The sequence below is a fragment of the Hyperolius riggenbachi genome, chromosome 6, assembly GCF_040937935.1.
Source record: "Hyperolius riggenbachi isolate aHypRig1 chromosome 6, aHypRig1.pri, whole genome shotgun sequence".
Classification (NCBI taxonomy): domain Eukaryota; kingdom Metazoa; phylum Chordata; class Amphibia; order Anura; family Hyperoliidae; genus Hyperolius; species Hyperolius riggenbachi.
The window spans coordinates 382,987,806-383,002,936 of NC_090651.1; the positions used below are offsets into that span (position 1 = coordinate 382,987,806).

Here is a 15,131-nt window from a genome sequence, read left to right on the forward strand (position 1 = left end):
TTCCTAAATATCGCTCCAGTGTGAACACACACATAGGATAACATTAGCTAGAGCATTTAATATCCCAAAGCGCTTAGAAAAGCTCTGGTAGTGTGAACCAGACCCTGTGGTAGATACAATCGTAACTTGATTCTTTCATGCTGTGGCTTGACTAAAGAGCTCTTCTGTCTTTCTGAAAGATCTTATTGAAAATAATACCGGCCGCTAAAAATTGCACCGTTAATAAGCACCTTCTGTCGAACAAGTCGGTGTCATCTGGTGATCTCATTCTATGCACATGTCGATCCTCATCCAGCACCCTCCCTTGTAATTATCTCTTTATAATCGTCACGGCTTGTCACAATGTCCTGCATACAGAAGCAGGTTCTCGGGAGTTCGCTCGCTGTCTGACTCAACCATGAAGATGCTTCTGAAGATCTACTTGGCTTCCTCTTTCATCTCTGCAGGTGAGAACTGACCGTGTTAATGGGGTACATAGGAAAATGGCGCCTGTGAATAATGGCGCACGGTGATGCCGCAAATCCGTTTTCCGCTTATTGTTAACAATAACACTAAATCGTTAATTTCCATTTTAAAAGCGTCTTCTCAAAAGTCTTACCTAATGTTTGTATTGATCTTAATAATTCTAATGCTCTTAAAGAGAACCCAAGGTGGGGATCTTCGAGTTAAATCTATACACAGAGGCTGGATCTGGCTATAGTGCCCAGCCTCTGTTGCTAGTTGAGTCTTCCCTAAATACCCCCTGCGCTCCGCTCTCCCCCATAAATGACAGCCGCGCTGTCGGGCTCTGTTTACCATTCTAGTGCCACTCCCGCCGCTCCCCCGCCTCCTGTAGAGCGCCAATCCCCGCCCACGTCCCTCCCTCGACGCTGATTGGAGGGAAGGGACGCAGGCGGGGACCGGCACTCTGCAGGGGGCGGGGGGAGTGGCATGAGTGGCACTAGAAAGGTAAACAGAGCATTTATGGGCTTGTGCAGAGCGCAGGGGGGATTTACGGGGGATTCAACTAACAGAGGCTGGGCACTATAGCCAGACCCAGCCTCTGTGTATAGATTTAACTCTAAGATCCCCACCTCGGGTTCTCTTTAATAGTAATCTTTATTTATAGTTATTTTTTACTTACCTAATTGCTATTTTTTATTTTCAAAGTCAGTGTATTAGAGTTAATTAACATTAAGAGTACTGTACATTACAGGTACAAATTAGCTAATGTTATTAAAGATAAGAATTTTTTTTTTTAAAACCTCCAACCCTGCACATTCACAATGTATTAAAGTTAGTCAACATTTACAGAACTGCACATTACTTGAACAAAGTTAATGCTTACAGTACTGCACATTACTTGAACAAAGTTAATAACGTTAGTTAACGTTTACAGAACTGCACATTACTTGAACAAAGTTAATAACGTTAGTTAACGTTTACAGAACTGCACATTACTTGAACAAAGTTAATAACGTTAGTTAACGCTTACAGTACTGCACATTACTTGAACAAAGTTGATAACGTTAGTTAACGCTTACAGTACTGCACATTACTTGAACAAAGTTAATAACGTTAGTTAACGTTTACAGTACTGCGCATTACTTGAACAAAGTTAATAACGTTAGTTAACGTTTACAGAACTGCACATTACTTGAACAAAGTTAATAACGTTAGTTAACGCTTACAGAACTGCACATTACTTGAACAAAGTTAATAACGTTAGTTAACGCTTACAGAACTGCACATTACTTGAACAAAGTTAATAACGTTAGTTAACGCTTACAGAACTGCACATTACTTGAACAAAGTTAATAACGTTAGTTAACGCTTACAGAACTGCACATTACTTGAACAAAGTTAATAACGTTAGTTAACGCTTACAGAACTGCACATTACTTGAACAAAGTTAATAACGTTAGTTAACGCTTACAGAACTGCACATTACTTGAACAAAGTTAATAACGTTAGTTAACGCTTACAGTACTGCACATTACTTGAACAAAGTTAATAACGTTAGTTGACGCTTACAGAACTGCACATTACTTGAACAAAGTTAATAACGTTAGTTAACGTTTACAGTACTGCGCATTACTTGAGCAAAGTTAATAACGTTAGTTAATGTTTACAGTACTGCACATTACTTGAACAAAGTTAATAACGTTAGTTGACGCTTACAGAACTGCACATTACTTGAACAAAGTTAATAACGTTAGTTAACGTTTACAGAACTGCACATTACTTGAACAAAGTTAATAACGTTAGTTAACGTTTACACTACTGCGCATTACTTGAACAAAGTTAATAACGTTAGTTAACGCTTACAGAACTGCACATTACTTGAACAAAGTTAATAACGTTAGTTAACGCTTACAGAACTGCACATTACTTGAACAAAGTTAATAACGTTAGTTAACGCTTACAGTACTGCACATTACTTGAACAAAGTTAATAACGTTAGTTGACGCTTACAGAACTGCACATTACTTGAACAAAGTTAATAACGTTAGTTAACGTTTACACTACTGCGCATTACTTGAACAAAGTTAATAACGTTAGTTAACGCTTACAGAACTGCACATTACTTGAACAAAGTTAATAACGTTAGTTAACGTTTACACTACTGCGCATTACTTGAACAAAGTTAATAACGTTAGTTAACGCTTACAGAACTGCACATTACTTGAACAAAGTTAATAACGTTAGTTAACGCTTACAGAACTGCACATTACTTGAACAAAGTTAATAACGTTAGTTAACGCTTACAGAACTGCACATTACTTGAACAAAGTTAATAACGTTAGTTAACGCTTACAGTACTGCACATTACTTGAACAAAGTTAATAACGTTAGTTGACGCTTACAGAACTGCACATTACTTGAACAAAGTTAATAACGTTAGTTAACGTTTACAGAACTGCACATTACTTGAACAAAGTTAATAAAGTTAGTTAACGTTTACACTACTGCGCATTACTTGAACAAAGTTAATAACGTTAGTTGACGCTTACAGAACTGCACATTACTTGAACAAAGTTAATAACGTTAGTTAACGCTTACAGAACTGCACATTACTTGAACAAAGTTAATAACGTTAGTTAACGCTTACAGTACTGCGCATTACTTGAACAAAGTTAATAATGTTAGTTAACGCTTACAGTACTGCACATTACTTGAACAAAGTTAATAATGTTAGTTAACGCTTACAGTACTGCACATTACTTGAACAAAGTTAATAATGTTAGTTAACGCTTACAGTACTGCACATTACTTGAACAAAGTTAATAATGTTAGTTAACGCTTACAGTACTGCACATTACTTGAACAAAGTTAATAATGTTAGTTAACGCTTACAGTACTGCGCATTACTTGAACAAAGTTGATAAAGTTAATATTGTTTTTTTAAATCCGCAATCTGGGACATCTTTAGAATTTTTAACAGTGTTACATTAAATCCATTCAGCGTTTTGCAGTTAAATAACGTCTGCTGTTTGACTTGCGTATGGCGCTATTGATAAATATCGGCACTGTGCGCCGTCTTTCTTCATTTTTCTCTGTGCGTCATTATGCAGTACTATTGTTAAATAGCGTTAAGCGTATGTTTTCAATGCAGCGCCATTTTAAAGCATAGGCACTGTGCGCCATTATTCTCTGATCCGGTGTTAATGGGCTATATTCGTGTTTAAGGTGGAACGGATAGAGCTGCTATATACAGCCACTCATAGCCTGGACAAGGTCCTCCAGCACCCAAGGCTGAGACATCAAAGTGCGCCCCTCCATCCCTCCCACCCCAGCCGTCACACACTGATTGCTATTAGACTAAGAGGCCCCTCCATCCCTCCCACCCCAGCCGTCACACACTGATTGCTATTAGACTAAGAGGCCCCTCCTCCATCCCTCCCACCCCAGCCGTCACACACTGATTGCTATTAGACTAAGAGGCCCCTCCTCCATCCCTCCCACCCCAGCCTTCACACACTGATTGCTATTACACTAAGAGGCCCCTCCCCATCCGTCACACACTGATTGCTATTACACTAAGAGGCCCCTCCCATCCCTCCCACCCCAGCCGTCACACACTGATTGCTATTAGACTAAGAGGCCCCTCCCCATCCCTCCCACCCCAGCCATCACACACTGATTGCTATTACACTAAGAGGCCCCTCCCCATCCCTCCCACCCCAGCCGTCACACACTGATTGCAATTACACTAAGAGGCCCCTCCTCCATCCCTTCCACCCCAGCCGTCACACACTGATTGCTATTATACTAAGAGGCCCCTCCATCCCTCCCACCCCAGCCGTCACACACTGATTGCTATTACACTAAGAGGCCCCTCCCCCATCCCTCCCACCCCAGCCGTCACACACTGATTGCTATTACACTAAGAGGCCCCTCCCCATCCCTCCCACCCCAGCCGTCACACACTGATTGCTATTACACTGAGGCCCCTCCATCCCTCCCACCCCAGCCGTCACACACTGATTGCTATTATACTAAGAGGCCCCTCCCCCATCCCTCCCACCCCAGCCGCCACACACTGATTGCTATTAGACTAAGAGGCCCCTCCCCCATCCCTCCCACCCCAGCCGCCACACACTGATTGCTATTACACTAAGAGGCCCCTCCCCATCCCTCCCACCCCAGCCGTCACACACTGATTGCTATTAGACTAAGAGGCCCCTCCCCCATCCCTCCCACCCCAGCCGTCACACACTGATTGCTATTACACTAAGAGGCCCCTCCATCCCTCCCACCCCAGTCGTCACACACTGATTGCTATTACATTAAGAGGCTCCTCCCCATCCCTCCCACCCCAGCAGTCACACACTGATTGCTATTACACTAAGAGGCCCCTCCATCCCTCCCACCCCAGCCGTCACACACTGATTGCTATTAGACTAAGAGGCCCCTCCTCCATCCCTCCCACCCCAACCGTCACACACTGATTGCTATTAGACTAAGAGGTAACCCAGGGCCCCAACCCCCCTCCCAACACCTTAAAGGACAACTGTAGAGATAGTATACAATGAACAGAGGCTCAAACGTATAAGATTAGATTAAATGAGCTTAAAAACCAACTTCAATGGCAAAATTGAAGGAGGAAGTGGTGGTCTTACCTCCCTCAAGCAGATACGACAACGACTGCGATTCAGACAGTCAAACACATTTATTAGCAACTCCCCAAAAAAAATGCAACGCGTTTCGCAGGTTCAACCCCGCTTCATCAGGCAATATAGGGAGGAGTATCAAACAATCTGCACAAGGATTCAAATTAAGCGCCTATGTTCCCTGTTTTTAACTGTAGAGATAGGGATATGCAGGCTGCCATATTTATTTCCTTTTAAGAAATACCAGTTGCCTGGCAGCCCTGCTGATCTATTTGACTGCAGTACTGTCTGAATCACACCAGGAACAAGCATGCAACTAATCTTGTCAGATCTGACAATAATGTCAGAATCACCTGATCTGCTGTATGCTTGTTCAGGGTATAATACCGGGAATACACGGGCGATTAGCGGCCGAATCGATTGTCGCTCGTCCCCGGTGCTTCTTAATCAGCGCTCGATTCCCTGCCATTGTCCGGCGGCGGGGATCGAGCGGGCGGGAGTCGAGCAGCTTGATCGGGCCCGCTGAATATTATCAGCTGGTCGATGCACGATACAGAAACGTACCGTGAATCCCCAGCATTAGGCTAAAAGTATGAGTAGCAGAGGATCAGCAGGACAGCCAAGGAACTGGTATTGCTTAAAAGGAAATAAATATGGCTGCCTCCATAACCCACTTTGTTACAGTTGTCCTTTAATCTCCAGTTATCTGGCTTGCAGTCACTGCTATGTATCTCCATTTCTTATTTCTCTCTGCTTCCAACACAATAGAGGAATGATAGCTGAGTGAGTTGTGCGCCCCCTCCTACACTGCGCTCTGTGGCTGGAGCCTCTCTCGCCTCTGCCTCTCCCTGAAGCCACTGATTCTAACTCTCTACTTCAGTTTGATCACTGTAAGTTATGCTGTGTGAGGGGTGCTCAGATGTATTATATTTTGATGGTTTATAATCATTTTAGCTATTTGACTAGACAGGCTGTCTTCTGTCCCCGTCTATGGTGGTTTTGCTCTGGGTCATCACGGAGCCTTGACGGCGTACTGATGAACAACCTATCACGGCTTCACACTGATTCAGGGAGGGAGCAGGCAGCAGGAGGTTGCAAGAGAGAACAATGTGACTTCGTTCAAAATTTATTCTCCTTTTTATTTTCTTCAAAAAGTTTTCTGAACTTTTTGTTTCACATCCCTTATTATTTTTTTTCCTTTATTACACATACTAGTCAATCAGTGTTCTTTTCAATGTATAAAAAAACCACCAAAAATACTATACCTAATCTTGCATTTAGAATTCAAGCCACCCCCTTCTGCTACCTATGCCAGCACGCACACACACACACCACACACACACACACACACCACACACACACACACACACCACACCACACCACACCCCACACACACACTGTATACACACACACACACACACACACCACACCACACCACACCACACCACACCACACCACACCACACCACACCCCACACACACACACTGTATACACACACACACACACACCACACACACACCACACACACCACACGCACACCACACGCACGCACACACCACGCACACACACACGCACACACACACACACACACTGTACACACGCACACACACACACACACTCGCACACACTCGCACACACGCACACACACACAGAGACACACACACACACACACACACACACACACACAGAGACACACACACACACACACACACACACACACACACACACACACACACACACAGTACACACACACACACACACACACACACAGAGACACCCACACACACTGTATACACACACACACACACACACACAGACACACACAGACACACACACACAGACATACACACACAGACACACACACACAGACAGACACACACACACAGACACACACACACAGACACACCACACACAGACACCACACACACAGACACCACACACACACACACACACACACACACACAGACACCACACACACACACACACACACAGAGACACACACGCACAGAGAGACACACACGCACGCACACACCACACACACACACCACACACACACCAGTTTTTACTGCCACTCCCAAACCTTTTTTTGGGGAAGGCCCCAGACCCCTGGTGATGTCATCACTTCATCCTCTATACTTCCATACCTCCAGCTCCTGATCATGTGATCTGCACTGAGAGCCAGAGATATGCAACATAGACAATGGTAAATATTAAAATGCTACTCTACAGAAGTGTTAATTAAATCTTAATAAATTGGCATACGCCACGTTCTTGGCCTACAATTCATCCCAAATGAGATGGGTAAACGCACTAATTTATCTTTTCAGACTGATGATAAAAACCTGTCAAGGAAGTTGATCAGCTTGGCCTAATAATCTAATTATACCGTAGACACGCTCAATGTTCTATAATTGCATATGGGCATTCCCTGTGTTTCAGTGTCATCCCTGATGTGTCACTCCTGCTCGGAGAAGAATTCTGATACCTGCACTGGGAGAGAGGTTCACTGCAAATCATCCACTGGTTCCTGTATCAGCAGTCAGACGGTCCTAACATATGGTAGGTTCTCTTCTTCAGCTGGCTTTCATTTACTATAAGGACATTGGCTCACCTTCCATTAATGTGTGATCAGAACACAACCGGATCCCATTGATGTGCAGTAACGATGATCAAAGAGATGCAAATATTTCTGAGTTGATGCAAATGTATGTAATTATTTTATTATGCATGTATATACAGCTTTAGATTGGACCAATCAAGGCCCACCTAAGTTTAAATTCATTGGTCCAATTTCAAGCTGTATATATTTGCATACAGATTTACACACATTTGCATAATCTTGTATTTGCATCTCTCATCCCTAATGTACAGGGCATTGGCACAGGCAAAACCGCACTGTGTGGAATCCTCCTCCCTTTTCTTGCACTGCTAGTTTGTTTTCCTCAGAAACCACTTCATGATCCCTAAACCTTGCATCAACATAAATTATACAAATTTGGGTCAGGAAATTAAACAAAAATGATAAAATACAGTTTTCTAAGATAGATCCAGCCTTCCATTTAAAGCGGAATATAATCCTGCATTTCAACTTTGCTCTAAAACATTATTTACAGCATCTTATATGCAACCAACATTTTTTTTTTTTTTACTAGACCAGCATTGGAAGGGTTACACACGGAGCTTTAAAGTTCCTCGGAGAGAAATGCTGCCGCATCCGAAGTTTACATAGATACATTTAAGTGATAACCGTTTTTTTGCACAAAACCCATTTTTTTCACGCAAAAACGCGTTAAAATGCGCACAAAGCCGTGCTAACAGCCGTGCTAACAGTTAGCACTGTTTTTTGAATCAAGCACACTGTCATTAAGTTATCAGTTATGATAATCAAAATAGATAGGTAATCTAATCTCTTACCCACACTGTTTTAAAAGAACAGGCAAATGTTTGATTTCATGGGGGCAGCCATCTTTTTGGTTGAAAGGAAGTGACAGGGAGCATGAGACACAGTTCCAACTGTCCTGTGTCCTGATCACCCCTCCCAGTTGCTAAGCAACGAGAACAACAACATCAGAAATCTCATTATGCTTTGCACAGCATCAGGGGAGAAATGCCCGGGCAGATTTCTTTAATGGGGCGGAGCTTAGGTTATGTGCAGCTAAAAATGAGGCTTGGTTAAGAAAAACAAAGTTCTGATGCTGTGAAACTGAAAGAAACACCCGGCATTTTCAGTGCTGCTGAGTAGATTTTTAGTCCGGAGGTTAACTTTAAGATCTTAAAGGAATACTATCGATACCCAAGTGTTCTAAAATGACAGTGTACAAAAAATGTCTAAGTAGCTGTGTAAACATTTTCCTACTTTTCATGTTAAATATCAGAGGCAAAAGCTGTAATTTATTGAGGGTAGGATTTAGCTATATTGGGACAAATCAATTGCAGAAGGAGTGTCTGCTTCAATGCACAGCCAGAGTTGCATATCAGACTACAGAAAGCAAATATCAAACATATCAAACTCTGAAAGCAAAAACCGTATGAAAAAGCTGTGACAATTAGTTACATTTCCTCTGCTCTCTTCATACACGTCAGTCAGAAACACAGGACACAGGAACTGCAGCTGTTGGGAGCTCTCTTCTCTGTCACACACAGAGCTACACATAGAGTTAACTGATCAAGTGTGAGGGGAATTTCCCCTCTCCTCATGGCTGTCAGTTTTGGCGTCAGTAAAGTTTGAATGTATTTTGATAACAGTAAACCAAGAAGTTGCTACTAAAATGTATACACCAGTACTTAGCAGCACTTCCCAAACAATTCCTGTGTCAATTGAAAAAAATGTGAATCGATAGTTTTCCTTTAAGTACAAGAAAATACACAGACTGGGACCGGAACAGCAGCGCCAGAACTAATCTCAAGAAAGAAACTACAGCTAGAGGAGGCACTAGTGTTGGGCGAACAGTGTTCGCCACTGTTTGGGTTCTGCAGAACATCACCCTGTTCGGGTGATGTTCGAGTTCGGCCGAACACCTGATGGTGTTCGGCCAAACCGTTCGGCCGTATGGCTGAACTAAGAGCGCATGGCCGAACGTTCCCCGAACGTTCGGCTAGTGCTGTGATTGGCCGAACGGGTCACGTGGTTTGGACCCGAACGCGCTCTGATTGGCCGAATGGGTCACGTGGTTCGGGTAAATAAATACCCGATCCACGTCATTTCTCCGCCATTTGTCTGTGGGTTTAGCTTTGGGTAGGCAGGCAGGATAGTTCTCTCTCCAGCCAGGCTAGCCAGGGTCCCCCCAGTCATTGTGTCGCTGCTGGGAACAGTAGTACACCGCTCACCCACACTATATAGCATTGTGTTTACTGCCACTCTGTGTACACCGCTCACCCACCACTGTATAGCATTGTGTTTACTGCCACTCTGTGTCTCTGCTGGGAACAGTAATACACCGCTCAACCCGCCACTGTATAGCATTGTGCTCTGTTTCGCTGCTGTGAATAGTAGTACACCGCTCACCCACCACTGTATAGCATTATGCTCTGTGTCGCTGCTGGGAATAGTAGTACACCGCTCACCCACCACTGTATAGCATTGTGCTCTGTGTCGCTGCTGGGAATAGTAGTACACCGCTCTCCCACCACTGTATAGCATTGTGCTCTGTGTCGCTGCTGGGAACAGTAGTTCACCGCTCACCCACCACTGTATAGCATTGTGCTCTGTGTCGCTGCTGGGAACAGTAGTACACCGCTCACCCACCACTGTATAGCATTATGCTCTGTGTCGCTGCTGGGAATAGTAGTACAGCGCTCACCCACCACTGTATAGCATTGTGCTCTGTGTCGCTGCTGGGAATAGTAGTACACCGCTCACCCACCACTGTATAGCATTGTGCACTGTCTCTGCTGGGAACAGTAGTACACCGCTCACCCACCACTGTATAGCATTGTGCTCTGTGTCGCTGCTGGGAATAGTAGTACACCGCTCACCCACCACTGTATAGCATTGTGCTCTGTGTAGCTGCTGGGAATAGTAGTACACCGCTCACCCACCACTATATAGCATTTCTGTACTGCCACTGTACTGCTGCCAGTCAGCGTGTACTTTAAGGATAAGTGAAATGAAGAAGAAACTTTGTGAAAGGGGGAGGGGCAAGGGAAGAGGTGTTTCCCCTGACGGTTCACGTACAGGCCACAGTGGAGCACCGAAGAAAACCCACTCAATACCGCCCATGTTGTCCAGGAAATCAACCCTCACAAATCCAAAAGAACAGGACCAGATAATTAATTGGATGACCTCTCAAGCGTCCAGCAGTGGGTTAAGCAGCACCAGCACATCACGCACGAGGTCCGAGTCCTCAGCCAGTTACAAGGAGCCAGTGGGCACAAAGCTGACACAACCGGCAGCGACACCACGCACACAACTGCCAAATAACCAGTCCGAAGAGTTTCCTCAGGACACAATGGGGTATTCGCAGGAGCTATTCCCAGCCCAACAAACTTCCACCTTTCAAAGGTCAATGGAACAGCCAGAAATGTTGTGCCCGGATTCACAACCATTTACTGTGGGAAATGCACCGCGCACTGAAATGCAAGGCGAGTCCGAGGACTTTAAAACCCAAATCCCAGAGCAAGTTGGGCAGGAGGGGTTTCAATTGCAGGAGGTCGGCCGAGAAGATCTGGAAGACGACGTTGGAGTGAGCTGCGCAGAGGTTGTTCTGGGGAGCTCTACTCCACGGCGGCGGCCCACAATCACATATGACGAGTTTGAGGAGATAGAAGAGGAGGGTTTGGACAATGTGGACACAGACCCAGATTTTGTATGTGAAGGAGAACATCGCCGTCATAGCAGTACAGATGAGTCTGTTGAAGAACCCACTGCTGCACGAGTTCGCCTTGTGCCACAAGGTAGGCGGCGCGAAATTTCAGGCACCACAAGTGTGGAAGTTCAAGTGAGACGCAAAAGAGGCGCAAACAGAAATCGCCAGCAAGGCAGGTGCTCCAAAGTCTGGCCTTTCTTTGAAGACTGCAGTGAGGATGGTACCATGTTGATTTGCAAGGTGTGCAAGACCCGCCTGAGCAGGGGGAAAAATATTAACAACCTCTCCACCACCAGCATGACCCGCCACATGGTATCCAAACATCCCACTCTGTGGGCAAACGCGGCAGGACAGGGTACCAGCAACACTGCCTCCCTTGGGTTCACCAGACTCCTCACCAGACCCGCCTCAGCAGCAGCAGTAGCCCAGCCATTGCGTGGTTCACAACATTCACAAACAGACGACGCTGACACTGTCACTTTCCGGAGTAGTGCTCTTGAGGTCTCCCAGTCTTCATCAAACACAACAACCAACAGCCCTTCAGTGTGCAGCCCTACGGTTCAGTTGTCTGTCTCGGAGATGTTTGAGCGCAAGAGGAAATTGCCAGCAAATGACCCCTGGGCCGTGGCACTAACAGCCAGCATAGCCAAGCTTCTGGCCTGCGAAATGCTGCCATATCGAGTGGTGGAGACAAACAGCTTCAAGGGCATGATGTCAGTGGCCATCCCACGTTACGTGGTTCCCAGCCGCTACCACTTTGCGCGCTCTGCAGTGCCTGAGTTGCATGAGCACGTGGTCAGCAAAATAACCCGAAGCTTGAAGAATGCCGTTGCCTGCAAGGTTCACCTCACCACTGACACCTGGACGAGTGCGTTCGGCCAGGGTCGATACATCTCCCTTACCGCGCACTGGGTGAACCTTGTGGAGCCTGGCAGCGATTCCTCACCTGCTACGGCGCGGGTGTTGCCCACGCCGCAAACAGCTGCACCGCCGTCCCTCCCACTGGATAACAACAGCAGCACCTACCTCTCTGACTCCTTCTCCTCCAACGCATCTCAAAGCTGTACCTCATCCGGAAACGCTAACCCAGCAGCAGTAGGATCGTGGAAGCAGTGCAGCACAGCTGTTGGCATGCGTCAGCAAGCGTTGCTGAAGCTGATCTGCCTTGGGGATAAGCAGCACACAAGGGAGGAAATTTGGAGGGGAATAAAGGAACAGACGGATTTGTGGCTGGCACCGCTGGACCTGAAACCGGGCATGGTTGTGTGTGATAATGGGAGTAATCTCATTCGCGCTTTAAGGTTGGCTAAGCTGACACACATCCCTTGCCTGGCGCACGTGATGAACCTAGTAGTTCAGCGGTTCCTGAGGACATACCCAGGCGTGGCTGATCTTCTGTTGAAGGTGTGACGAGTGGCCAAACATTGTAGAAATTCCAGTACTGCTTCGGGGGCACTCGCCAAGATGCAGGAGCGCTTCAATCTCCCCCACCATTGCTTGCTGTGTGATGTCCCTACACGCTGGAATTCTACGCTGCACATGCTAGCCCGCTTTTGCGAGCAGAAGAGTGCAGTGGTCCAGTACATGACGGCGCAGTACCGAGGCGCATCCGGACAGCTGCCAAGCTTCTGTGAATCCGATTGGGCCAACATGTTGGACCTCTGCCAAGTCCTCCAAAATTTTGAGCAATCCACGTTGCTTGTGAGCAGTGACAACTCTTCAGTCAGCATTACCATACCACTGCTGTGTTTACTGAAGAAGTCAATGTTGAAAATCAAGGAAACCGCTGTCATGATGCAACTGGGGGAATCTGAAGGAGAAAACGATCAGCGTGATGATACCAACATCAGGCCATCTGCTTTAGGAAACGCTGGCCCCAGCAGCTATGACGAAGAAGAGGAGGAGTAACAGCTGGAGTTGGAGCAGGAATTTCATGCCACCACTGACGAGGGCCAGAGCGGTGCACGTTGGACTTCCACAATTCAGCGCGAATGGTCAGCAGAAGCAGACCAGGAAGAAGGTGACGACTATGATGCATCACAACTATCACAACGCTCACAAGAGGATGATGAAGATTCTGGCAGGACTCTGGCACACATGGCTCAATTCATGCTAGACTGCATTGAACGCGACCCACGCATTGTGCGCATTCTGGACAACACCAATTACTGGGTTTATACCCTTCTGGATCCACGGTACAAACACAATGTACCAAAACTGCTTGAAGAAAGAGTCAGACAGGTCAAAATGGAAGAATACCAGTAGGCCCTTGTGGAGACTTTAGAGAGGAGATTGACATCCTCCCCCTCCTCTAGCCAGTTGTACGCCGACAGACTGACTTCCGCAAACCCAGGACGACCAGGAGGGCAGCAAACAACACAAGCCGCAGCTAGTGCCCAAAAGGGAATGGTATCGGCAGTGTCCTTGGAGTGGGAAAATTTTCTGACACCCATGCAGCAGCCCACAGAACAGCAAGCGTGCAGATCCACCTCCAACACCGATTGCCTGGAGAAGATGGTCAAGGACTACATGTCAGATGGTGTAGCTGTGTTGAACAATCCATCTGCACCCTTCAACTATTGGGTATCGAAGCTAGACACCTGGCACGAACTGGCAAAATACGCAATAGAGGTGCTGGCTTGCCCGGCAGCCAGCGTTATGTCGGAACGCTGTTTCAGTGCTGCCGGAGGCATCGTCACAGATCGGCGTATCCACCTCTCCACAGAAAATGCAGACCGTCTGACTCAAATTAAAATGAATCAATCCTGGATTGGAAACGACTACGCAACACTCCCGGACCCCAACCAAGTAACATGAACAATGAACATCTGTGATGGGTTAGCGTTTCCGGTCCCTGTTTATTGAACCTCTCATCTGTATTACATTTATGACTGCATGGCGACAAAATGCATTGCTATCCGCACGCTTCTTGTCCTCATGCAAGGCCTGGGTTGTTGTATCTCAAAGCGTGGCCTTCTCCTCCTGCGCCGCCCTCCTCCTGTTCCATCACGTGTGCTGCTGCTGGGTTAGCGTTACCGGTCCCTTTTCCTGGAACCTCTTATCTGTATTACATTTATGACTGCATGGCGACAAAAAGCATGTTACCTGTGCAAAGAAAAATGACATTTTCCGCATTTAAAAGACATTTTTTCCTTTGAAACTTTACAATCAATTTTCTCAAAAACTATAAGCTCTTTTTCAAATATTTTTTTTCCTCTTGTACCCACTCCCAAGGTGCACATACCCTGCACATTTGGGGTATGTAGCATGTAAGGAAGCTTTACAAAGCACGAAAGTTCGGGTCCCCATTGACTTCCATTATGTTCGGAGTTCGGCGCGAACACTCGAACATCGCGGCCATGTTCGGCGAACGTTCGCAAACCCGAACATCCAGGTGTTCGCCCAACACTAGGAGGCACCACAAGGAAACAGGTGAGTACTACCTCTTTACAGGTTTTTTTTTTTAATCCACGAATTAAACTTTTGTGGCATCTTTTTATTAGTATTTGTTACCTGATTAAGTAATGTCCTTTACTTCTGCATGTTTCATACACAGGAAACTCTATCATAAAACTGCCACAAAAGTCTTGTGGCTTTCCAAAGGTTTGTAACCTGACCTATTCAGTGACTGTGGAGGATGTCCAGATATCAGTCGCGGCCCGGTGCTGCAAGACAGACAACTGCAATGTGGATACTCCGCAAGGTGAGTGCCTGACGTGACAGGTCCTCTTCT

The 15,131-nt window shown here is 45.9% G+C and overlaps 1 protein-coding gene across 1 annotated transcript in view; it reads left to right on the top strand.

The window, feature by feature from the left end:
* Nucleotides 1–368: 368 nt before the first annotated feature.
* Nucleotides 369–15,131, top strand: part of LOC137523109 (phospholipase A2 inhibitor gamma subunit B-like) — a 29,292-nt gene continuing 14,529 nt past the window's right edge. The window contains exons 1-3 of the mRNA XM_068243328.1: nt 369–446; nt 7,533–7,652; nt 14,955–15,101. Of these exons, the coding sequence (XP_068099429.1) occupies nt 398–446; nt 7,533–7,652; nt 14,955–15,101 (316 nt within the window). The 5' untranslated portion in view covers nt 369–397. The remainder of the gene's footprint in view (nt 447–7,532; nt 7,653–14,954; nt 15,102–15,131) is intronic.